At 61.1% G+C, this 23,299-nt stretch overlaps 2 protein-coding genes across 11 annotated transcripts in view; both read right to left on the minus strand.

Moving 5' to 3' along the window:
• GATAD2B (GATA zinc finger domain containing 2B) overlaps positions 1-6,946 on the minus strand; it is an 86,904-nt gene extending 79,958 nt beyond the window's left edge. For 2 of the 3 annotated variants that reach the window (XM_044266388.1, XM_044266387.1), the window contains exon 1: positions 6,770-6,946. The gene's annotated coding sequence lies outside the window, so the exon portion shown is untranslated. The remainder of the gene's footprint in view (positions 1-6,769) is intronic. The other variant, XM_044266386.1, reaches the window with a different exon arrangement.
• A 3,359-nt stretch (positions 6,947-10,305) lies between these two features.
• Positions 10,306-23,097, minus strand: DENND4B (DENN domain containing 4B). Of its 8 annotated transcripts, none has more exons than XM_044266393.1 (28): positions 23,081-23,097; positions 21,529-21,868; positions 20,724-20,976; positions 20,073-20,175; positions 19,701-19,870; positions 19,370-19,614; positions 19,050-19,116; positions 18,909-18,967; positions 18,614-18,758; positions 18,171-18,346; positions 17,960-18,060; positions 17,486-17,701; positions 16,960-17,105; positions 16,523-16,662; positions 16,323-16,449; positions 15,751-15,957; positions 15,442-15,570; positions 14,560-14,743; positions 14,129-14,296; positions 13,523-13,911; positions 13,308-13,430; positions 12,995-13,164; positions 12,775-12,916; positions 12,368-12,604; positions 11,766-11,883; positions 11,512-11,677; positions 11,343-11,407; positions 10,306-11,235 (listed from the first exon to the last, which is right to left on the minus strand). In XM_044266393.1, exons 2-28 carry the CDS (start codon positions 21,843-21,845, stop codon positions 11,090-11,092), a joined length of 4,509 nt encoding a protein of 1,502 aa, XP_044122328.1. In that variant the 5' UTR covers positions 21,846-21,868; positions 23,081-23,097; the 3' UTR covers positions 10,306-11,089. The 8 variants fall into 8 exon arrangements, with proteins under 8 accessions (XP_044122328.1, XP_044122326.1, XP_044122325.1 ...); XM_044266391.1 differs by lacking the exon at positions 23,081-23,097 and adding an exon at positions 22,569-22,775 and having other exon boundaries at positions 20,073-20,142; XM_044266390.1 differs by lacking the exon at positions 23,081-23,097 and adding an exon at positions 22,569-22,775 and having other exon boundaries at positions 13,523-13,905.
• Positions 23,098-23,299: the final 202 nt, after the last annotated feature.

The following is a 23,299-nucleotide window of genomic DNA, read 5'->3' on the forward strand; positions in this document are numbered from 1 at the left end:
GACCATTGAGGGAAGACAGACAATATTTACAGAGTGAGATCAAAGAAGAAAGCAAAGCGAAGTCTCTCTGGGAAAATCAGGAGAAGGCTTCCCAGAAAGTAGCATTTGAGGTGACACTTGGAAGCTGATCTAGGAACTGGAACTGTATGTGCTCATGTATAAACTGTAAGGGAGAAATGTAAGGCCAGACAGAAAGGCAAAGGCCAGGATTACAGGGCCTGAGTATTAGGCAAAGTTTAAATTTCACCTTTAAACAACTGGAAACTATTCAAAAGTATTGAGAAAGGCCAAGAGAATAATCCAATCTCTGTCAGACCATTTTGAGCCAACAGAATTGAGAGTTTAAAAGGCAACAAAACTAAAAACAAAAAGAACTATAAGAGATCCTGGCAACCTTCCAAGTTTAAGAGTTGTAGGCCTGAAGCAGGAGACCAGCAAGAGAGAGAGACAGAGGTACTGGCTGAGAAATATTTAGAAACTGATAGAGAGGAGAAATCTGACAATGGTGCTCCCATTTCTGGCTTAGGTGACTCAGTGACTCACAGAAGGGGAGCTGAGGGTGAAAACAGAGTGTGAGGTACCAACGGAATACAGAAGTGGGTATGTCCAGCACACAGCAGAAAACTGGAAACAAGAGGCTGGAGTTTAGGAGAAATGTGATAATCTATGTGAATACATGAAGGGGTTTTTTTTTTTTTTTGAATAATCAAGTGTTATTTACCATTTCAATGGGAAGGCAATAATTTTATCATCATTATTTGTAAGCTGCTTCAAAGTCTACACTTTAAAATCCCATATTATGCTAATCACATTTCATACTTTTGTTATAAACAATCACGAGATTAGGAAAACAGTTATTATTCTTATTTGATCAACAAATATTTATTATTAACTATGTATCAAGTACTGTATTAGGCGTTAAAACACCAAAATAAATCCATGCTTTGTAGACCCTGTATCACAGGAGGGGAACCAACATGCAATAAACCTAAAAAGGGGGGGGGGCACCTGGCTGGCCCAGTTGGAGGAGCATGCAACTCTTGGTCTCAGGTCATGAGTTCGAGCCCCACGCTGGGTATAGAAATTACTTAAATAAACAAACTTTTTAAGGAAAGGTTATAAAAGTCAATCAAAGAAAGACAATTATCATACAGTTTCACGCAAGAGACAGAGGAGAGGATCACAGGGGAGGGGGACTGAAGGGGAAGTCATCAGAGAGGGAGACAAACCATGAGAGACTCTTACCCACAGGAAACAAACTGAGGGCTGCTGCGGGAGAGGTGGGGGGATGGGGGCATTAAAGAAGGCACACGATGTGATGGGCACTGGGTACCACTCATGCAACTCAGAAATTATTGAACTCCACATCTGAAACTAACACTGTACTATATGTTTGCTAATTGGAATTTAAAAAACAATAAACGTTAAGAAATATATGCCTGCTAATTGAAATTAAAAAGGCAATAAATGTAACAAATAAACATGTTATAAAATTATAAGCACTGTAAAAAAAGACAATAGGGCATGGAAAAATCAGGAGTGAGAGGTGGGAGCTGAAGGTACAATTTTAAGAGATCTCACTGAAATGGTAACATATTTAAGCAAAAACTTGAAGGAAGAAAATTAGTCATTTGTATTATCTCTGTGATAAAAACTAGCTATTTCCCACTAGAAGGAATAGCTAGTGCAAAGGTCCTAAGATAAAGAGTGTGACTGGTGTATTCAAGAAACAAGTCAAGGCTGGGGCACCTGGGCGGCTCAGTGGGTTAAAGCCTCTGCCTTTGGCTCAGGTCAATGATCTCAGGGTCCTGGGATCGAGCCCCTCATCGGGCTCTAGCCCCTCATCGGGCTCTCTGCTCAGCGGAGAGCCACCTTCCCCCTCTCTCTCTGCCTGCCTCTCTGCCTACTTGTGATCTCTCTTTCTCTGTCAAATAAATAAGTAAAATCTTTAAAAAAGAAAGAAACAAGTCAAGGTGGCTGGCTGGAATGGAGTGAGCAAGAGGAAGGAAGATGATCAACAGAGAAGGTGGTGGGGAACTGCAGAGCATGCAAGACCCTACAGGTCACTATAAGAACAGACTTTTATTCTGAAAGAAATGGGAATTTTAAAATTAGGAGCCTTAGGTAGCATGGGGGGAAAAATCAGAAGGCTTATCCAAAATCATATAGCTAATAAATGGCAAAACTAGGATTTGACTCGGGATTTCTAAATTCCCTATGCCTGTGTTCTACTATTACAATATGCCACTCACTAGCCCTACAACCTCCCTCCCCAGAAGTTGGAGCTTAAATACTCTCAAAAAGCTAACTCCGTAAATATTTTCTAGGTAAGAGATGTACTAACTCTCTGGTTAAGATTTCCTAATCCCTTACAACTATAATGGGAATTTATTAATTCTGATGTCTAATCTAAATCCCACTGACATTCCAGCCTATATTTTGGGTGATTAAAAATTTCACCTTCCCCCCAAATGAGACAAGCCCAAGAGAGCTTTGATCAGTAGGCTTAATCCATGACTTTCAGCTTCAAGTAATGGTAACCTGAATTATTTAGAAAACGTGTACCTCTCAGATGTGAAAAGCAAAAAGAGAATGGCTCAGGAATGTGGAAGTATTGTCATTTTTCTTAATACTTTACCAGTCAGTATTAACAACTAAAAGTTTATATGTTGTCAAAGAAGTTTCTGCAGTTACTGTAACTCTGCGGTCTAGAATTTGACCAGGCTCATACCTCAGGAGTAACAAAAATAGGTGTTCTTATTCATCTGTTGCTTTTGGTACTTTAACCCAAAACTCCTGATGGCTTTTTGCCAGTTAGTGGCAATTTAGAGGCAACAACAAAGATCAGAGGATTTTGAGGGAGACACCATCTAAGAAGTAGACAACTTTAGCTCTTTAACGACCCTGGGTCACTCCTTTCCTACTAAATGAACTCAAAACTACACAGGAATATTTCAAATATCCCTGAGAGGGAAAAATGGAACATGAAGAGGGAGCATTTCATATCCAATCTATTTTCTTCAACGTTACTACAGAAGTCCAGGAGTCTCTGCTCCATGGACTCAGGAGCCACCAAGATCCCCGTTTCCTACAGAAAGTGTCACAGGGTTACTGAGGATAAACCAACCTATACAACTAACAGACGATTTCTCCTTAAAAGGCACACCTCTCCAGCAAAAACTGAACTTCCTTATGCATCTTTTCCCAAGCTTAGCCAATGCAGGGGAACTGCAACTTTGTGTGGCATTGTCTGATAGGTTAGATCTTTTCCTGAGCAAGAAATGGACAGCTTTACATCAGGCCTGATTTATAGTCAATCTGGGTGGGTCTTTTTTCCCCTCCCCTCCAAACTGCTTCAGAAAATGCCTGGCTATTGTGCTTTGATATGTAATGATACACAGCTTTAAATACCATAAAAGGTCTAGGAAAGGAAATTCCTTGGTCCTCGTGAAGGCTCAAATCTTATGCTTTATCTAGCAGTTGTTTTAATCAATCAAACGACACAGTATTCTGAGTGCAGAGGGGCCGCTTGTTAATGTGTTTATCCCAGTGGGTTGGCTGACATGGAATATACTCCAGTCTAGAAACCATGACAGCACAACTGCTGTTCCCCTATACATGCACCTCCAGCTTGGTGGGTGGGAAGATAAGGAAGGAAAAAACAAACAGTAGACTGAAGCAAGAGGCCTGTTGTTTACAACAACATCCTAGCTTAAAACCAGGATGAATCCAGAGGTCCCAGCATTCCATCAGGGTACTATTATTGAGGGACTCCTGAATGGCTCAGTCCGTTAAGCACCTGCCTTCAGCTCGGGTCATGATCCCAGGGACCTGGGATCAAGTCCCACATCAGGCTCCCTGCTCAGTGGGGAGCCTGCTTCTCCCTCTGCCTGCCTCTGCCAGCCTCTCCCCTTGCTTGTGCACTCGGCTCTCTGACAAATAAATAAATTAAATCTTAAAGAAAAAAAAAAAAAAGGATACTATTATTGACACAGTGACACCCTCCTCCCACCCCCACTCTGCTATTCTGTAACCAAAATCCAACCTGAAGGTCTGGCCAGACCAAGCCAGGAAAAGTAGAAAAAAAAAAAAAGAAAAAGAAAGAAAAATAAAAAAACAACTATGTGTGTTGGGGGGATTGGAAACATTTGTCCAAAAAAGAAAGAGAAAGGGGGGCAGCACACAGGCTTTTGAATATCTTTAAGACTATGAGGTTCAGGAGCGCCTGGGTGGCTCAGTGGGTTAAGCCGTTGCCTTGGGCTCAGGTCGTGATCTCAGGGTCCTGCGATCGAGTCCCGCATCGGGCTCTCTGCTCAGCAGGGAGCCTGCTTCCCTCTCTCTCTCTCTCTGGCTGCCTCTCCGTTTACTTGTGATTTCTGTCAAATTAATAAATAAAATATTAAAAAAAAAAAAAGACTACGAGGTTCAGGGATGCCTGGGTGACGTCCCTGGTTGAGCCACTGCCACTGCCTTCAGCTCGGGTCATGATCCCAGGAGTCCCGGGATGGAATCCTGCATCGGGCTCCTTGCTCAGCGGGGAGCCTGCTTCTCTCTCTGCCTCTGCCTGCCTCTCTGCCTGCTTGTGCTCTCCAACAGATAAATAAAATAATCTTAAAAAAAAAAAAAGACTATGAGGTTCAGAAAAAAATTTTTGCATCCTCCCTCCCAAAACCCATGGCCTTCTACTGAACAGAGCAGGAAAGGTCACAGCCAGAACAGAGCCAAGAAAAGCTGATCAGGGACCCTGGTCAACACCGTTCCTAGCCAAGCACTGAAGCGGAGTCTGTGCAGCCCCTTTCCGGCCTGCCCCTAAACAGGAAGTTAGCAGACATCACAGTCAGAGGAGGCAAACCACAGTGTCCTAAAGATGGATGCTGCTGTCAGCTACGAATTCCATCGAAAGTGTTTTCAAGTAAGGAATAAGCAAGACAAAAGTCCATAAGCCTCACCTCCTTTCAAACTGGGTCACTCAGCCTACAGGTCTGGTCTTCTGATTCCTGATTAATATGTATCTGCTTCATTCCTCACCACGATGACAACTGCCCCAAGACTAAAAAAACTGTACGCCTCTAAAAATGGACGGCAGCACTGCCAAACCAGCTCTCCTACTAACTCGTTATTCATACAACCTACCTGTTTCAAAAGTCCAAGAAAAGACTACCCTTGACCCAGTCTATCCCCAAACACAGACTAGAGATCAGTTACCAAAAAAAAAAAAAAAAAAAGACATTTCCAACAGATGCGGGCCTTCCTTTTAAAATACATGGGGACCTCCCGCAGCACCCACTTGACTAGCTCCGGAAGGAGCCTCCTCACCCGTCAAGCACAGACAGAAATGTTGCTCTGAAACAATACTCTGTAACGATCGCCTGACCCCCAAAACACGAGTCAGACTTCAACGAGCAGTTTAGGTCAGTGCATCCAAGAAAAAGCCAAAGTTTGCTTAACGTCCAACATCCGCGCACGCCGCTGCCAGAAAACAATTAGAAATGGGTAAACGGGAGGTGAGACTAGACAACTGGAGAAGCGAGAGGGAAGACTTCACTTGGAACCACATGCGCGCACTACCTATCCAGAAACTGCATTTTTATATATAAAAATGTTTCCAAACCCAAAAGCATCAGCTCTTCAACAGGACCCGCGAGCCCCCCGGGGGCTGCAGTCTGGCACGAAGGCCCCGCTCCCTTCCCCAGCTCTGACACGCACACAAAAGCCCTGCAAACAGCCCCTGGTCGGAAACGGGAAAAGTCGCTCTGGGCAGGCGACCTGCCTCCCCGGATGACCGCAGGAGAAACGGCCGAGGCCGGCTCGGCCGGCGGGCACGTGCCCCCCCACCCCGGGCCACCCGCCCCCCACCCCACCCCTCGCCAGCCCCGAGCGAACGCCGCGCGGCTGCGGGGGAAGAGTCCGAAGAGGCGAGCACGCCTTTCCGGGGGGCGGGGGGCCCGTCCTGGGCCGGCGAACGGCACCCCCAGGAGCGGCCGCTCCTCGGCGTCCCAGCGAGCAGAGGGGCAGAAAGTACTCCAAGTCCCGCTCCGGTCCGCGAACGGCCAGTCCCGGCTCCGTCGGCCCCCGGAGCGCCCCCGAGGCCCCGCCGAGGACAGCGGCGCCGGGGTCGCTCGGAAGGGGAGCCCCACGCGGGCGGAGAGCGGTCCCCGCTCCGGCGGCGGCGCGGCGGAATAAAGGGGCCCGGCTCTGCGCGCCCGATCCCGTCCCCTAAATAAAGAGAATCCCGCGGCGCTCCCCTCACCCGAGGGACGCCCGCGCGTCCCGGCGGCCGGCGGGGCCCGGACTGCGCGCGGGGAGCGGCCCCGGCCCCCCGAGGGCACCCCCGGGGCCGGAGCGAGCTGGGGGGGGCGCTAGAGCGGAGCGGAGGGGAGCATGGCGGGCGGGAGGCAGGGAGTGGAAGCGGGGATGGCGGGGGAAACGGGGCGCGCGGGAGGGAGAAAGAGTCAGAGCAGAAGGAGCGGAGGGACGCGAGGCGGGGGCGCGCGAGGCCGAAGGCAAAGGCCGGGGAGCGCGCGCGGGGCGGGGGAGGGGACGAGGTGAGGGGAGCGCGAGGCGGGGGCGCGCGGGGCCGGGCGGGGGAGGGGGACGCGAGGCGGGGGCGCGCGGGCGGGCGTCGGCTCGCGGGCGCTTCCCCTCCCCCGCCCTCCACCTTTCCCTTCCCCCACCGCCGCCGCCGCCGCCGCCCGGCTCCCCCGGTCCTCGCGGCTCGCCGCCCCCGGGCGGGCGGGCGGCCAGGCGGGCCTAGGCCAAAGCTCCTCACCTGGCGGTGGCGGGGTAACTCCCGGCGAGCTCGCCTCCTCAGGCGGCGGCGGAGGCGTCGAAAAAGGGAGGCGACGGCACAGTGGGTTCCGGGCCCCGCCGACGGGACCGGGGGCGGGGGTGGGGGAGGGGGGCGGGCCGGACCAGGGCGGGCGGGCGGAGCAGACACTGCGGTACAGACGGGGGGCAGCGGCGGCGGTGGCGGCGGCGGCGGCGGCGGCGGCGGCGGCGGCGGCGGCTGCACCGGCGGCGGCACCACACAAACAAGGACGCTGATTGGGCAGCTGCCAAGCGCCTCGGCTCCGCCTTCCCCACACGCCACGACGCCCATTGGGCGACCCCAGCCGGCCTCCCCGCCCTCCTCTGCTCGGCCACACCAATAGAAGAGGGGGTGCTGGGACTACACCCCACCCTTGAAGAGTGAGTGGCTGGAGCGGTGATGATTAGCGTACGGAGTACCCAATCCTAAGCGGAGGAGGGGGATGGTCTAGCGGGGGCGCGTTAATGGGTACCTCGGCCAGTCCCAGACACATCCGGGTCTTCAGCAGCCCATTTAGTGTCGGGGGTCAAAAAATCGCTTCAGGCTGCAACTTTACCTTAGAGACGTTTTGGTCCCCAGGCAGCCGCCGTACCCCAGTATCCCCAAACCCGGCTTCCCCCTCGGCCCGCTCTCATTCTTCCGACTCCAAAGATGGAGACTGGCGAGCGGCGCCGGCTCCGCGCTGGGTGGTGGCTCCTCGCGACCGAATCCCGGAATCTGACGATGGCAGCGGTCGCGGGCGCTCGCTCGGGGCTCGCGGTCTGTGCGGGGCGTGGCCTGCCCGGGGCCGGCGGCTTCCTGGTGTGCGTGGGGCCCCGCGCGCGCGCCTGCGGCGGCCGCGGCCGGGGCGGCGGCGGTGCCTGGGGGCCGCGAGGGGCCGGCGGAGCGCGGGGCGCGGGACTCGGGGCGAGCGCAGCGCCGGCGCCGTGACGGCGGGATCCGGCCCCGCAGAGCCGGCGGGGGGCACCGTCCAGCCCCCCCCCCCGGGGCGCAGACCCCGCGACGCGCCCGGAAGTCCCCACGCTCAGTTCCCGCCGCCGCCCGAACCCCGAGCTCAAGGAGCGGCTCCGAGACGTGGAGTAACTCGCGAAGGTCGACAGCGCGTCAGGGAGAAAGCGGGGCTTAGATCCCCGAGAGCCTGGGCTCCCGGAGCGCAGCGGGCGGAGGGGGCCACCTGAAGACAGGTGCACCCCAGGGTCACCGCGGTGGGCGGAGGCCTCGTCTCGCCCCGCACAGGGTCCGCGCACAGTCACCGGCCTGGCCTGGGAGCTTGGCGCTCCGTCTTAGCGGTTCTAGGATGCGGGTGCGGGTGACTTAGCCGCTGCTCGCTGAGTCCCGCTCTCCCTTTCTGTGGACGGGAGTGATGGAGAAGAGTCCAGCTCAGAGCGGAACTGTGAGGTTACGAAGTAGTGCGTTTAAAATGTGCAGGACAGTGCCAAGGACACAGCAAGCACTCCGCAGGCACGGTACTGTGTCCTACTCGGACTCGCCTTGCACTACGCTGAAAACCATTTCTCATTTTAACGCTTTCCCCGACTCAGTTATTTGACACACAGGACAGAGGGCCCATCGTGCAATCAGGCGGCCCTCGAGGAGCTGGGGTTAGTAATTGTGACCGAAAACCACTGCCCTCTTTCCCTAACCTGCTGCTTTGCCCATTATCACTCGGATGCCTTCTCTGGCGTCTGCCGAGCCATCCTTCAAGGGCGGAGAGGAAGGGAAGTACGGTGGTAGAAGATACCAGCCTGACCAAGAGCCTAGTGAAGCCTGAGAAAACACTTTTCAACAGAATTAAAGTCAACGGTGGAGGGAACGTTCAGTCTGGAGTGATCCAACTCCAGGGAAGACCAGTGTGAGGCCACCGTTGAGGCGGGGACCTGACCGCACCCTCTGCAGACCACCTGCGTGTCTGAAGCGGACACTGACGGCGCGGGCTTAGCGCCGGATGTGGATGGTGTAATTAACCTTGAAAAACCACCTCCTCAATCTGCACACAAGGAAAAACCAAGGCATGGGAGTTAAGTAATTTGGCCGATATAATAAAATTCGTAAGTGGGAGAGACAAAATTTAATTGAAATTTTGTACCCAACCCTGTATATGCTCTGAAGTCTGGGAAGAGAAACTGGGCCAGGACGAGGCATGGCCTCCCCCATCCAGTCCGCCTGGGCCCCAGCACAGAGATGTCAGATGCCCTGGTGAGTACTTTGCTGTTGGAATTTCCAGATAGTCTTGTGGTGCAAGAACTCTGTAGTCCTGTGCATCTGACCATAGGGCTCAACAAGGAGGCCCAAAGGTGAGGGCGCCCTGGAGACGAGGGGCGGTTACCCTGTTCATCGGAGTCAAGGGGCCTTCTAGACCATTAAGACTGTATGCTCTGTCAAAGTAGGGACTGAGCCCTAAAATTCTAGAATTCCAGGCAGTTCAGCACTCTGCTGGGCACACCGCGCTCTTCACTTGTGAGGCTGCGGGGGGTGGGATGGCTGCTCCCTTGCAGAGGTGGGGAGAGGCTGCTTTTAGGGAGCAAGGTCTGATCAGAGCGTGGGCTGATGTGAGGATTTCCCCTCTGAAGAAGATGCCTCCTAGTCCCAGGCAGGACAGAAGGTACTTCCCAAGGCCCAGCTTCCCTCCTGTGCAGCTCTTTTCGGAAGGAAAGCATCTCTCATATACAGCACAGGATGGGGAAGGGTTGGTCCTGTGGCCTGAAGTTTCCCAAATTCAGAAGTACTACCACTCTCTTCATCCACTGTTCTCAACCCCTGGGAATTTGCACTAAAGCCTCACGTAACTTATTGCCCCCAGAGACACTCCCGCCTGCCTTCCCCAGGGCGGGCGTCTTGTCGGCTAATTCCCTTTGGTGATTGGTTTTGCAGCTCTGTTAGGGGTTCTTTCCTGTGTTTGTTTCATCATACAGGAAAGGGAGAGTTGTGGGTGGGCCTGGCTCCCTGTTGCACGTTCAGTGGGCTCCTTGGTCCTTGCCTTATCTTCCTGATCTGTCCCTAGGCCAAGAGCCTGGCTGGACGGGTCCTGGAAGCAGCAAGAGCAATGGCGGGGGGGGGGGGGGCTAGGATGGCTGCCAGGGGTCCCAGGATGCCAGAGAGCCACCAACACCAACTACTAGGGAGAGGGCTGTCCGCTCTGTGGGAGTACTAGAGAAGCCGAGAGGCAAAAGCTGGGGGAGAGGGAAGAAGGCAGAGATGAGCTCAAGGCCCCCAGAGAATGGAGCCTTTGTGTGGGGTACAAATGAGGGACAAGGGGGTGATTGTGTGGGAGGGCCGGAAGCACCACACAGACTGGCACCACCATAGGCAGCACCAGACTCACCCCTCTCCTGCTCCGAGAGCGCCCCGAGCCCCACAGGGCCAGTACCAGCCCGGGTCCAGGAAAGCAGGGCCTGTCTGAGGCTGCAAGGAATGGGAGGGGGAAAGGACGTGCGGCCCCGGGAAAGAGAGCAGCGTCCCCTGCCATTATCCCAGACGCAGGGAACAGGAGGCAGAAGGAAAAAGACAAGCAGCTTTTACTCTATTTACATCCAACAAAACTTCGCAAGGAACAATCCTTACTGCGCAGCCAGGGCCCTGGGCGGGCGAGGCATTCCCCACAGCGGAGGAGATGGGAAGGGTTAGGACTGGACGGGCCCGGCTGTTCCTGAGGGGAGTATGGGGCTCCTCTAGCTCCCTCCTGACTTTACAGGAGCTACGAACCACTGAACCATGGTGCCCCGCTTCCCTTCTTTTTCATCATCCCTAGGAACCTCATAAGCAAGGGGCCGTGGTTCCATAATAAATAACTGAAAACGCAAACACTAAGGTGGGAAGACCTGATGGAGAGCTTTGGGCTACTTAAGCAGTTCCCAGGAGGAAGGCCCATCACTGGCGGAGAATGACATCCCTCCCTCTCATCCAGGGCAAAGGCTCAGTAGCTCTGTACCTTTCCAGTTGTTTTTTAAAACAAAAACTTAGACAATGACCAGGGCAGTGCAGATCAGTGGGTACCCTGGAGGAGAGTTCCCGGTATAACCTGGGGAGAAACAGAGCTGTGCCAACTCCCGCCAGGCCTCATCCATCAGCATGAGCATACTGGGCAGGCTGGAGATAGGGGGCCTGTGACCTTTGCTAACAGTGGGTCCCTCTTCTTGCTGCCCATATTCGGAGCCTACGGCTGGGCCTGCTTCCCAGCCCGTTCCCAACTCCTCTACAAAAGGAGTAGGAAAGCAGGGTAGCTCTAGAATCCGTTCTCCCTCACCTCCCCACCCCAGGCTGGAGAGGAGAGCTTAAGGGTCCCTAGCATTCCAGAGGTGCTCCAAAACACTTGCGACAATCAATGGCCTTTGGGGTGGGCATCTGTGCCCGTCGCTGCCTCAGCTCCTCCTTGCCCATGCTGCTGGCCAGCTTGTTAAAGGCGGACTTGTACTTCTTGTCGAAGGCCCCTAGGAAAGAGAGTGGAAGCAGGCAGGGCAACGGATTATAATTTTAACCCCCCAACACCGGGCCCCAGATACTTTTAAACTCCCTAGCCCCCTGCCTGCTCCCTCACCAATGTCCACGTGGTCCTTGCCCAGAGCAGCCATTGTCAGGAATAAGATCTCACGGTAGATGCCCCTGGAGTGGAGGCAGAGGGTACGAGTGAGAGAAAGCGGGTATGGACCCGGGGACAGGCCAGGGACCTCCCGGGTGGGGGGACCTCCCGGGTGGGAGCACCGTACCTCTGCAAGTGAAGACCACTGGGAGGCGGTCCTAAAGTCTCCAGCAGGAGCCCCACAGCTTTATGCACCTCGTTGAGACCCACGTGGCGCAACACAGCCTCCAGCAGCTCCAGGCCCAGGGCTGCAGGGATGGGGCCGGGCCATACCACCCGCTGCGGGATCTGGCCTGGGAGAGAGAAAGGGAGGCAGCCAGATCACCGCGCCCTGCGGGCATCACCCACCCCTTCCCAGCCTAGGCCGGACACCAGACTCACTGTGGACCCTCCAGAGCACGTAGAGAGGGGGGCAGCTGCTGGGATCGGGGGTCAGGACGTCCCACAGCAGCCGCACCTGCACAGCCGCTGGGTCAGGCATCAGCCAGGGAGGCGGGGCCTGCAGGGGCCAAGACACAGGGCAGGCTCAGGGGCCAGCTGGCAGAGGGCTGGAAACGGAGCGGTGGCAGCGCTCCAGGACAAAAAGGGATGCTGCAAGCTAGAGCCAAAAGGAAGAGGAAGAGGAGCCCTCGGGTCCCCCGGGGAGTGCGAGCTCTCCAAGGCACACACTTGGTCCTGGAGCTGCTGCATCCCTTGTCCCTAAAAGCTGTCCCTACAAGCGGCCCGGAGCCTGAAAGGTGCTCAGTAAATGTTGGCGGAATGATACCGCCGCCAGGGAGTCACTGGGTAGGAACCAGGCACCACACGGGCATCGAATGAGCCTGGGCACTTAGGCTGTTCTACAGATGAGAAAACGGAGGCTCAGTCTCTCCGAGGGGTCAGCCCAGGCCTGTGACTCGCTCTGCAGGGCCTGAGGGACAGACCCAGAGGTGAGGTGTGCAACAGCCAGCAAGCACCAGCAGGGGCCACAGGGGGGGACTGACCTGCGAGGGTGGGGGGCCATCACAGGAGGCCAGCACCAGGCATGGCAGAATACTGGGCAGCCGCAGCCGCTGGAAATACCACAGAAGGTTCCAGAAGATGATGGGATGGGCAGCAGGCAGCTCAGGCAAGGCCAGCACCTCACTGCCCTCATTTTCCACCAGCGACTCCAGTTCCTTACGCAGCACCAGGGGACTCAGGTATGCCCAGGCACCCCCATCGACCCGCCGGGAGGCAGCCTGTTGGGCACAAAGAGGGAGGACGGTCCCAGCCCCAGAACCCCGCTTCCCACCGAGCCTCCACAGGCCGCAGCTCCCAAGATGCCCCATACCCTCGATGCCCATCGCACCCCACCACTGCCGGGCAACACACATGGAACCCCCCCATTCTCCTCTGGCCCAGCCCTTACCCCTGTGTGCCCGTTGCACAGCTGGGGCTCATCCAGGGCAAGGCAGAGCCTGCGGTCACTGAGCACGGGGCCTGGGCCCCCAGGGACGGGAGCATCTTTGCTGCTACTGGCACCAGCAGGGACAGGCTTGGGGCTGGGGGCGCTGCAGGGGGATAACAGAGGTCAGCCCCAGAACTGCCGCCTCCGAGTCCCACCATAATACTTTCCCTCCTTTGGGCACCTGGGTCGGGAGTCAAGGGTTTGGACGCTGAGCAGGGGCACAAAGGGGCAGGCACAGAAGGGGCACACTGTGTTGAGGTTGGAGTCGTCGGGCGCCCAGCCGGCCATGATCTCCTCGTCGTACACCAGCGAGTCACAGGCACTGCACAAGGAGCAGCTGGAAAGCAGGATCTGCGGGCGAGAAGAGCCCCCGCCCCAGGCTCAGGAGCCCAGGCTCTGTCCACCTGCCCCAGCCTCTGCCTCGCCAGAGGGAAGGTGGGGGGGAGTCTGCATGTGGGTGTGGGGCCCATCTGTGCGGAAGGGGCTCTCCTCACTTCCAGGGAAGGCGGCTGCGAGGACCCAGGGGTGTCACTGAGGCGCTCCGAGGACCGGTGCAGGCCCAGGCTGCTGACGGAAGACTCGGAGAGGTCCCACTCGCTGCCCAGAGAGGCCGAGCTCTGCCACAGCAGGAGAGGGACACTCAGTTGGCGCCGCCCCCCCCCCCCCGGGCTCTGTCTCCAGGCCTCTGGCCCTGCCCCTCGCAGGCTACCTCGGACGCAGTGGATCCAGGCCGCTCCCGGGGGCGCAGGAGGCTGTCCATCGGGCTGCGGCGGGCCGGAGGCGGCAGCTCAGGGGGCAGCTCAGGGGGCGCAGTGCGAGAGGCAGGGGAGCGGCGGGAAGGAGTGAGCAGTTGCTGTAGGCGGGCGCCCAGCCCTCGTCGCGGGGTGCTGGCCTCCTCCTGACGCCCGCCAGCCTTGGGCGCCCGCCCGCTCAGCCCCTCCAGGGCTTCCACCGACTGGGCGCTCAGAGCTGAGCCCGAGTCCTCTGGGCTGCCTCCAGGGGCTGGCTCCTCGCCAGTCAGGCTCAGGTCCGAGAGGCTCCCATCACGCCAGGGGACAGGGGAACCCCGGGGCTCCAGCACCCCCAAGGCCTCTATCGCTGCAGGGCAGACACGAGTCAGAGAACACAAAGCCTCGCCCATCGTCCAGGAGCCAGGGAAGCACAGCCCCTGCCCGCAGAAAAGACAGCAACCGGGCAAGGCCCCCAGCTTCCGCAGCACCCCCCATCACCTCACAGCCTGGCTCTGCTCTCCCCCTCTCTCCCTGCCCCGCGGTAAGGGAAACCAGCTAGGCGGAGGACTCCAGCAGACACTCACTGTGGGCCACGCCGGCCTCCACGGTGGGCTGCGCCCCGCGGGCACTGCCCAGACTGCCGCTTTTCACCAGGCGCCCCGCGGGGGAAGCCGGGTCCCGGAAGCTTCGACCGGCCCAGGTGGTCTGGCGCTGAAGTGGGCGGGTGGGGGAGGGCCGTTCCAGGCAGGGCTCTGCGAAAGACGAAAGACGGGGACGCGGCTAAAGACAGCCAGGTAGAAGCCCAGCCCCTATCCCAAAACAGGGCTCCTCGCGTGGGTCTGGGGTTGGAGGGCTCCCCCCGCCCCCGGCAGGACAGCTTCTCCTTCGTTACCAGCCAACTGCAGCGTCCCCGTCCCCAGGACACCCGATGCCAACCACAGGGTCAGCCCCGGCTCTCTGCACCTCTCGCTGCCGGAGCCTGGCTGCTCGGCCCCCAGCCCAGACCCGTACCCACCTGTCTGGCCGCTGCCCGCCTCTTGTGCGGCCGCCTCCTGTTCCTGCTGCTGCTGCTGCCGCCGCTGCCGCCGTTCTCTCAAGGGCTGGCGGAATTGAGCAGCCCCCAGGACAACGTTCCGGAGCTTGGCCCAGCGCAGGCGCCCACCGGGTGTACCCGACAGCCACTTGCTTTCCAGCACGGCCTGCCAAGCACAGTGCCCATCAAGATGGCCTACTTCACGCCCTGACCGCAGCCGGGTGGCCGCTGCCTGCTCCAGGGACGCCAGGCGCCCAGGGGCCACCTCCCCCTGCAAACATCCTGCCGATGGTTCGGCCAGGAGCAAGCCCACCTGGGCGAGATCTGGAGGAAACCAGAAGCTGTGTGGATACTTCGTATCCAGACTCTGCTACTTAGGAAGCATATGGCTTTGAAAAAATCTTTTCGCTTTTCTGGTCATCGATGAGTTTCATCATGTAAAAACCAGTTCAGTACTGTGGTTAAGGACCCAAACGCAGAAAACGTTGCTCTGCCTGTGTTCCATGCCCTGACTCCCTCATTTCCTCCCTGTGGAACCCTGGACAAGCCAGCTGCTCTCTGCGACCTCACCACACCCCAAAAGATGCGGGGGGTGGGGGGGGCGGCCTGCAGAAAAGATGAACAGAGAGCAAATGCGTGAGGTGCAGGGACCGCTGGCTCACATCAGGACTACCGTGGGGCAGGGGCCGTGCTCCTCGTCGGGGCCCAGGCAAGGGAGGGAGCCGCCTGCGTTCCTGCCCAGTACAGGGGCTGACAGTGGTCACAGGGCCGGTCTGGGGCGGCGGGGGGTGGTGCCAGGGAGCAGCACCCTCCCCGTACCACACCTGGCACTGACGACTGTCCCGCCCCAAGCAGACCCCGAACCTTGTTGTAGTAGCCGTAGGTGATGGTGTTGGGCACGACACCCGCCCGCCGCATCTCCAGCATGACGCGCACGGACAGCACAGGCTGCCCGTAATGGGAGCACAGCTGCATCAGCACCCGGTAACACACCTGTGCGGGGAGACAGCGGGGTGAGGGGCCCATCCCCTGCCCCCACCCTGGGCTCAGCACCCCCTTCCCCCCCCAGCCCCCGGGGTTTCAGCCTCCCTTGCTCCCCACAGACCTCACGGCTCCCCCTGCCCCAGGGCCCTGGCAGCCTCCCTCCCGGCCCACAGCCGCACAGGCCCCCACCTCATCAGGCAGCACCACCTTGCGGCTCTCCATCTGGCGCAGCACGTGGTAGGCCGTGTGCAGGGCCTGTACGCGGGAGGGCGCCGAGCGGACGTAGGCCGGCAGACACAGGAACCACAGCCCGTAGCAGTGTCCCAGCAGGCACCGGGCCCACAGCTCCGGCACGGCTGCGGACTTCTGCGCCGTCCGCTGGGCCACCTTCATCTCCTGGATGGGGCAGGGCACACCCGGGTAAGGACCACGCCCGGCCAGGGCGTGTCTCAGAGCCGTGGGGGAGACGCAGACCCCTCCCCGAGGCAGGGCCTGGGCTCCGAGGGGGCAGCATGGACGCTGCACCCAGGGTTTGGTCCGAGGCCCCAGGCAGAGACGCCCAGCTCTCGAGCGTGGACGGACCCCAGCTTCCAGAGCTTGGAAGACGAAGCTGCGGGCAAGGACGGCAGTGCCAGCAGCTAACGTCTGACGGGCCAGGCTCACTGAAACCTGCTAATAATAGCGTAGCCACCCTCGGTCTGCCTCACAGCTGAAAAAACGGCCCAAGTCAGGTGCCTGTGTGGGGCCCACGTCCTGGTCACCTGTTTGGTCCGGCGAGGGGCAGGGCTGCTGGGCGCGCTACGGGCCGGGCCGGGCACGGGCAGCGCCCCAGGCTGCTCCCGCGGGGATTCGAACAGCTCAGGCCGCAGCTCTGGGAACCCGTCGTAGCTGCGGGGGAGAAAGAGGCCATAGCAGGGACCACCAAGGCGAGGACAGCCGCAGGGGAGCAAGAGGCTCTCACCAGTACTGGGGGGGCGGTTCGCCGCCCTCTGGTGCTGGAGGCTCCTCGGGGGGCGTGATGAAGACCGTCAGCTCACTCCCTGACAGCTCCTCCAGCTCCACCAAGGGCGTCGGCTCAGGCTTCTCCTGCTCCGGGTGGACCTGCCGCAGGATGGTGAGGGTGAGCGTCAGGGCGGCAGGCACCGTGGGCGCCACGCCTGGCTGTCCAGGAGACGGCATCGCCCGGCAGCACCGTGATGGGGAAGGAGCACATGGGCCCGGGCGCCCCTGAGGCCCCCGAGATACCGCTGGGGCGGGTGACGGGCACGGGTGGCCAGTGCGTCTGTGAAGGCAGCTGCGCGCCCCGTGTAACTGCGGCGGGGGGCACCCCGGCGCGGGCCAGGGGTCCAGTGCTTGGAGCAGCAGCAGGGTGCACGCAGGGCGGACAGCGCCCAGTACCTTGTCGACACAAGAGTCGAAGAACTCGAGGGCGGCGTGCCGAGCGGAGCCAAAGGAGCACTCCTCGATGAACTGCGAGAACATCTGTGTGCGCAGCAGCTGGCAGTACAGCTTGTGGCTGGCGCGCTCCCGGGATCTGAGGAAGCCTGGGGGGGTGCGGGTCGCAGGGGTCAGCAGGCCCCATCGGGGCCCCAGCCCCCACGGCCTCTCTTGGGCTCCTCAGGCAGGACGCCCGTGGGTGCAGAGCACCAGTCCCGTGGGGCCCTCCCTTGCGTCTGTCTGCACCCAGGGCCTCAGACTGGGGTCCCTGAAGTCAGGTCCCCAGGGAGAGCTTGGCCCCAGGAGCACTGCACCCCAAGCCCTGGGCCCCCAGAGGGCAGGCCAGTCCTGGTGTATCTCGGCGCCCCGACTCCAAGCCCAGAGGCAAGCATGCGGCTGGTGCCTCTAACGCTGCCCATCGCGCCCGTTGCCCGAAGCCCGGCACCCCTCCCCCGCCAGCTCCCCACACAGAGACAGGCCTCCCTACCCTGCAGGAAGAAGAGGTTGTCAACATCCCGAGCCCCCTCGGAGGGGGCCTGGGTGAGCGGGCGCAGGAAGTCCCGGTAGCCCTTGAGCAGACAGGCCATGAAGCGGAGGAAGGCTCCCTGGACCTCACGCTCCAGCCGCGCCCGGCGCCCGCACACCGCCTCATAGTCCGTCAGCAGGAACTCCAGGGACGCCTCCTCCTCAGGCCCAGTGTATGCTGGGGACCAGGGCAGCTGGGGTCAGGGCCGGCTCCGGCACCCCCTGGCCGGTACCGACCGCAGCAACTCCAGTGGGGAACGGTTTCAAGCCGCCCCAGTGACCCGTTTGCCCGCCACCCCTGCGCACGCAGCACTCCCGTGGAAACCCTAATACCTCTAAGCTCCTCAAGGAAGGTCTAGCTCTCCCCAGGCCTCCCTATCTGGGGACTCAAGGTCAGTGCCAGTTTCTGGTCCCCACCCTAGCCCAGGGCTCTCACTCTGGTCCAGCTGCTGGTGCAGGCTCGTCAGGGTGGCCAGCAGAACCTTGTAGGGCTTGCGGGGCAGGGTCCGAGGGGACAGGGGCTTCTTCTCCTCGGTCCTGTGAGATCCGCAGAGAGGAGAAGGGGCTGTGGGGCTGCTCGCCAGCCTCCCCCGGGGCTCGCCCAAGCTTGTGTGTGCGTGTGGCGGGGCTCCCGCCCGCCCTCTCACGGGAAGAGCGTGTTGGTGTCAAGATCCACACAGACGACGTCGGCAGGCGGGTCGTGCAGGTCGAAGTAGCTGGAGTGGATCCCCACGATGAAGGGCACGGGGGCGCTCAGCACATCTGCCAGCACCAGCGGGCACAGCGGGATGTAGGGGCACTGCCAGTGCAGCGGGAAGGTCATCTGGGGCACCAGGGAGGGGAGACCAGTGAGCAGGAGCCTGGGGCGGCTGAGGGGGCGCAGGAGGGAGGTGGGGCCCAGGCCAGGGTGGGATCGGAGAACAGCCCCCGACTCCTGCTGGATGGAGACCGTGCCCAGGGAGGAGGCCGAGGGACACCCCCACCCATGCCCCCGAGGAAGCAAGAGGAAGTAGAGTCGGGTCAGGGGCGGCGGGGGTGATGCACAGGTGGAACCTCCCGAGGGGGGAGGGCCCGATGGGGTGGCGCTCACGGAGACCAGGGCCTCGCAGACGCTGGTGAGCAGGTCTGGCCGCAGCGAATGGACCAGCAGCTTGCGCTCCGTGAGCACGGCCAGCAGCAGCGTGACGGCCAGCTCAGGGCCCAGGCTTTGCAGCAGCTGCAGGAAGCTCGCCCCGCTGCGGGGGTGCCGGGAGGGGGGTCACCAGGGGCCCTGGAGACCCCTCCCCAGACACCGGGCGCAGAGGCCACTGGGGCCTGGCCTGTGCCCACCTGCCTGGCACCTCCCAGGTCCTTGGCATCACAGCACCCTCCCCCGGGGCACATACCTGAGGGGCAGGGGTGAGGACACCGGCTGGCAGAGGAGCAGGTTGTCATAGGGCGACATCTGGGAGGCAGAGGAGCAGCAGGTCAGAAAGAGGAGGGCCCCCCCACCTCCTCCCCCCCCCCCCCCGGGCCTAGGCTCACACCTGCACCAGGATGCGGGGTCTCTGTGGGGAAGGGAAGGGCACGTTGTGAATGAAGTGAGAGATGTGCCTGGGGAAGAGAGGGCTGCGGGTCAGAGGCAGACTCCCCAGCCTCTCTCCCTGCCCCCCTTTCCCGCTTCCCCCACAAGAACCTCATACCCCCTAGCTCGGGGCTCACCCCTCAGGCGGTGGCCTCCTACGCCCCCCGCCCCGTCCCCCCTGCACAAACCGCACAACCCTGTGCGCACTGCGCCGCACACTCGGCCCGAGCTCCCACCGGCCCCGGCCCCGCCCGCTCCCCGCAGCCCGGCCGCTGTGCTCACGCTTCCAGGGGCAGGCGGTGGGGGCCCGAGACGGAGTAGCGGTAGAGGAAGGTGAGGAAGGCGCGGAAGGCGGGGAAGGCGGGCCAGCGGGACAGCACGGCGATGGCGCGGCGGCTGCGCACCGCCCGGCCCCCCAGCGGCCGGCCTCGCTCCACGGCGCTCAGCAGGCCCAGGGCCCGCGCCTGGCGCTCGGACAGCCGGGCCCTCGGGAAGGCCTCGTAGAACTGCAGGGCGGCGCCGTACACCTGGGGACGCGGGTCGCGACGGGGAAGAGAAGCCGTGAGGCGGGCTCGGCGGGGCCGGGACCCCTCAGCGCACTCGGCACACCCACCTTGTCACCCGCCGCGCCCGTGAGCACGAAGGTGGAGAAGACGGGCACGGGGTACTTGGTCTGGGCAGGCCAGCACTCAACAGTGGCTCCCATGGGCAGGCAGAAGACGGGCACGGACTCGGGCAGTGGGAACGCCTCGTTGTCCTCCTCTGGGTAGCGACCCAGCAGCTCTGCGCCCCCAGCAGAGGGGTGTGGGGACGGACCGGAAGGAGGAGGGTCGATCAGACTCAGGGGAGGGATCGGGGACGCCAGAGAAGGGCCGAGCGGCAACGGGGAAGTGGGGTCTGGGCACACTGAGGGTACCAGCCAAGAGGCAGCAGGCGAGGGCGATATTAAGGACCAAGGGCTTGGAGGGACGCAGGGGCCACTCACCTGCCTCGTATACCAGCGTGTTGGCCTTGGCCAGGCCCACCTTGTAGCACAGGTAGACCGCTGGGCCCCACTGTCCCAGAAACGACAAGAGACAGACACATAGCTGACAAAGATTTCCGGGCGTCATCTCCTCTACCATTCCTTTGTCGTCTTTGGAATTTTATTTTAAAAACTTAAAAAGTTTTTAAGGAGGCTCCATGCCCAGTGTAGAGTCCAATAATGCAGGGCCGGAACTCACGACCCTGAGATCAAGTCAGACGCTTAATCGACTGATTGCAGGGATCTCTTGTCTTTCAAACTCCCAATAATCCTGGGGCCTCTGGGTGCCTCAGCCGGCCGAGCATCCGACTCTTGGTTTCGGCTCAGGTCCTGACCTCAGAGTTAAGAGATGGAGCCCCATGTCGGGCTCCGGGCTGGGCATGGAGCCTGCTGGAAATCCTCCCCTCTCTCACATCTCCCTGCCCCAATAAATAAATAAAATCTTCAAGGAAAAACCTCCCAGCAATCCTGGTCTCCCAAGACTAGAGTCACTCCTCTGGGCCCACCCTGGGCATAAGAGGCCCCAGTGGCAGGGAGCCCTCTATGCCCTGTGCCCAACCCCCACACCAGCACGGTGCAGGCCTTCGCACCCGGCCAAGGGGCCCTGCTCACCATGCCAGGGTTGAGGTTGCGGGCCAGTCGGCAGTAAGTATGAGGCGTGCCCTCGCCCTTGCTGGGCAGCACCAGGCAGAGGTCAGTGATGCCCAGGGCATGGAGCCCCGCCCCCTCTGCTGCCCGCCGGCAAGTGAGGTAGGTGCGGGGGTGCCCAGGGCCGGGAGGGGCCAGGTTGGCCGAGTGGCTATAGGGGGTCGTGTCCAGCACCTGGAAGCCAGGCTTGGGTCGTTCCTTCCCTTCATACAGGACCCTGGACACAGCAGGCACAGATGTCAAGGTCTCAGGGCGGAGGAGAAAGACCCCAGTCCTGCCAGATCTGTCCAACTAGTCCTACCCACCAGCCTTGCAGCCTTGGCCCTATCAAACCGGGCACTAGGGCCCACTTCCTGCAGGGCTCTACCCTCCAGAACCCTGTGCATCCTCTTCTAAGCTCGGCTCTGCTTCTCGGTCAGTAAGCCCCTCTCCAGCCTTCCGTGGCTCTCCTCCTACTCATTCGTAAACGCCGAGAGGAAAAGCTTCCACTTACAGACTCCGAGCCAAGTCCCTCGTGCGGATAGCCTCCTTCAATCTTCTCAACCACCCTGTGGGGCGGTGTTCCTTCCCTTCTCCAGAGGGGCTCAAGACCCGGCCCCAGATCCCACAGCTAGCCAGCAGCCACACTAGTCCACCGCCCAACTCCACGTAGGGACCGGGTGCATCCACCTCCCCCTGCTCCCTGTCTCTGGCCTGCTCTCCTCCTGCCCGCAACCCAGCCCCTGACTCTCCCCGCCTCCCCTGGTGCCCACACAGGAGGGACACGCACCCCAGCTCAACGAGGGGGGGCTTGTCACGGCCCCTGCGGTAGCAGATGACCGGCTGAGTTCCCCCCAGGAGGCCAGCACTGAGTTCCAAGGGGTGGCCCCCCGCCGAGGTCTGGATGCAGGTGTAGCCCTGTGGCACCTCCTCGCCCAGCGCCCTGGCAATGACTGCCACGTCCGTGATGGGATCGGCTGGCCGGGGAGCACGCAGGGGCCCACTAGGTTCGGGGACACACGTCTCCTCCGGGATGGGTGCTCCGTTCCCTGCAAGCCCAGCTACCACGAAGTAGTCCACCAGCCGGGGGGGCCTCTCCTCCGCCATGGCCCCCCCCTCGCTCACGGCATCTGGAACGGTGGCGGGGAGGAGATGTGAAGAAGCAAGGGAGGCGACCAAGGGGCCACCCTCTGCTCCCTCCTCTCCTCAGTCCTTCCGAGGGGAGGGGAGGGTCAGTGGTGGTCGGCCAACCCTGAGCTATCCCGCCTGTGACGTCACCAGGCAATTAAGGAGGCCAGGACCCTCCCTCCGGGTGGCACCCACCCGCTCCCCAGACAAGCCCAGCTCCGCTGCATCGCCCACAGCTGCCCTGGGCTCTGACCCCACACGGCTCCCCTAATCCCTTTAAAGGGCCCACCCGGCCTGACTCCTGGCGGCGGGGACCAGTCTTCTCTGTAATGGCCTGCAGTGACATCATGCCGACCTGACAGTCTGTTTGAAGGGTTTCCGACCTTCCCCCTCTACTGATGACATCATCAGAACCTCCCGGTCCAGCTAAGGTTCTTAAAGAGCGCACCTCTGGGTTTTCAGGAGGACCCCACGGGCTTCCAGGAAGGCCCACGAGACCCAAGTGTTCGTGTGTCTTCCCCAGACTCGTGTCCTTTTCCCTCCCTGTGCACTAACCCGACGGAAAGCCCAGCGCCTCCCACCTCCAGGATCCTGAAGTTGGGTCGACGCCGCCGCGGGAGGCGGTCCGGCCACCCGCCCTCGCTCGCAGGGCGCAGGGAGGGAGCCGGGCGCCCCACGGGCCTCCGCGCACTGGGTCCTCACCTGCCGCCATGGCCTAACCCGAGAGCGGGGGGCCCCGGGGGGGTCCCCAGAGCCCGGGCGCGCCGAGCTGGGGAGCAGCTCGGCAGGAGGCTGCAGCGCAGGGCCGGAGGCACGGGGCGCTCGGGAGGGGAAGGGAGGGCACTTCCCGAAACCCGCGAGGGGAAGCTGCGCGGGCGGAAGTCGGCCCCGGGGCGTGCGGCGGGGGGACCGCCGGGCCGGCCCGCAGCCGCCCTCCGCCTCCCCGCGCCCCCCCCGCGCCCCCCCCCCGCGCCCAGCGCGGCCACACGCGGCGGGTCCCGGCCCGAGAGCCGCGGACCGGGCGGGGGAGGGGGAGGCGGGCCGGGGGGCGCCCCCCGCACACCTGCGCGCCCGCCCCTGCCCGGCGGGCTCCCCGCGCTTTCACTTCCCCGCGGCGGAGGAAGCGGAACCAGCTGCGCCGCCCGCCGCCCCGCCCGCCGCCCCGCCCGCACCCCCTCCCCGCCCCCCGCCCCCCGCCCCCCGCCCGGCCCTACCTGCCGGCCCGCGGCTCCCCGGCCCCCGGCCCGCGGGCGGGCGGCTCGGAGGCGGGCGGCGGGCGGCGGGCGGCGGGCTACCCGGCCCCGGACATGGCGCCCGGCTCAGCGCGCTCCCCGCCGGGCGGCGGGCGGAGGGACAGGCGGCGGGGGCGCCGCGCCGGGCTCGTCCGCGCGCCCCGCTTTCTCCGCGGCCCCCCCCCCACACCCCCACCCCGG

This window comes from Neovison vison, chromosome 10 (genome assembly GCF_020171115.1).
Source record: "Neovison vison isolate M4711 chromosome 10, ASM_NN_V1, whole genome shotgun sequence".
Classification (NCBI taxonomy): Eukaryota; Metazoa; Chordata; class Mammalia; order Carnivora; family Mustelidae; genus Neogale; species Neogale vison.

Coding starts and splice junctions, on each gene's coding strand:
- DENND4B (XM_044266389.1), bottom strand. Junction 19,117..19,369: donor CACCGCCTGCCCCTGGAAGC/GTGAGCACAGCG, acceptor TCTCTTCCCCAG/GCACATCTCTCACTTCATTC. Junction 16,450..16,522: donor GAACCGCCCCCCCAGTACTG/GTGAGAGCCTCT, acceptor TCTCCCCCGCAG/CTACGACGGGTTCCCAGAGC.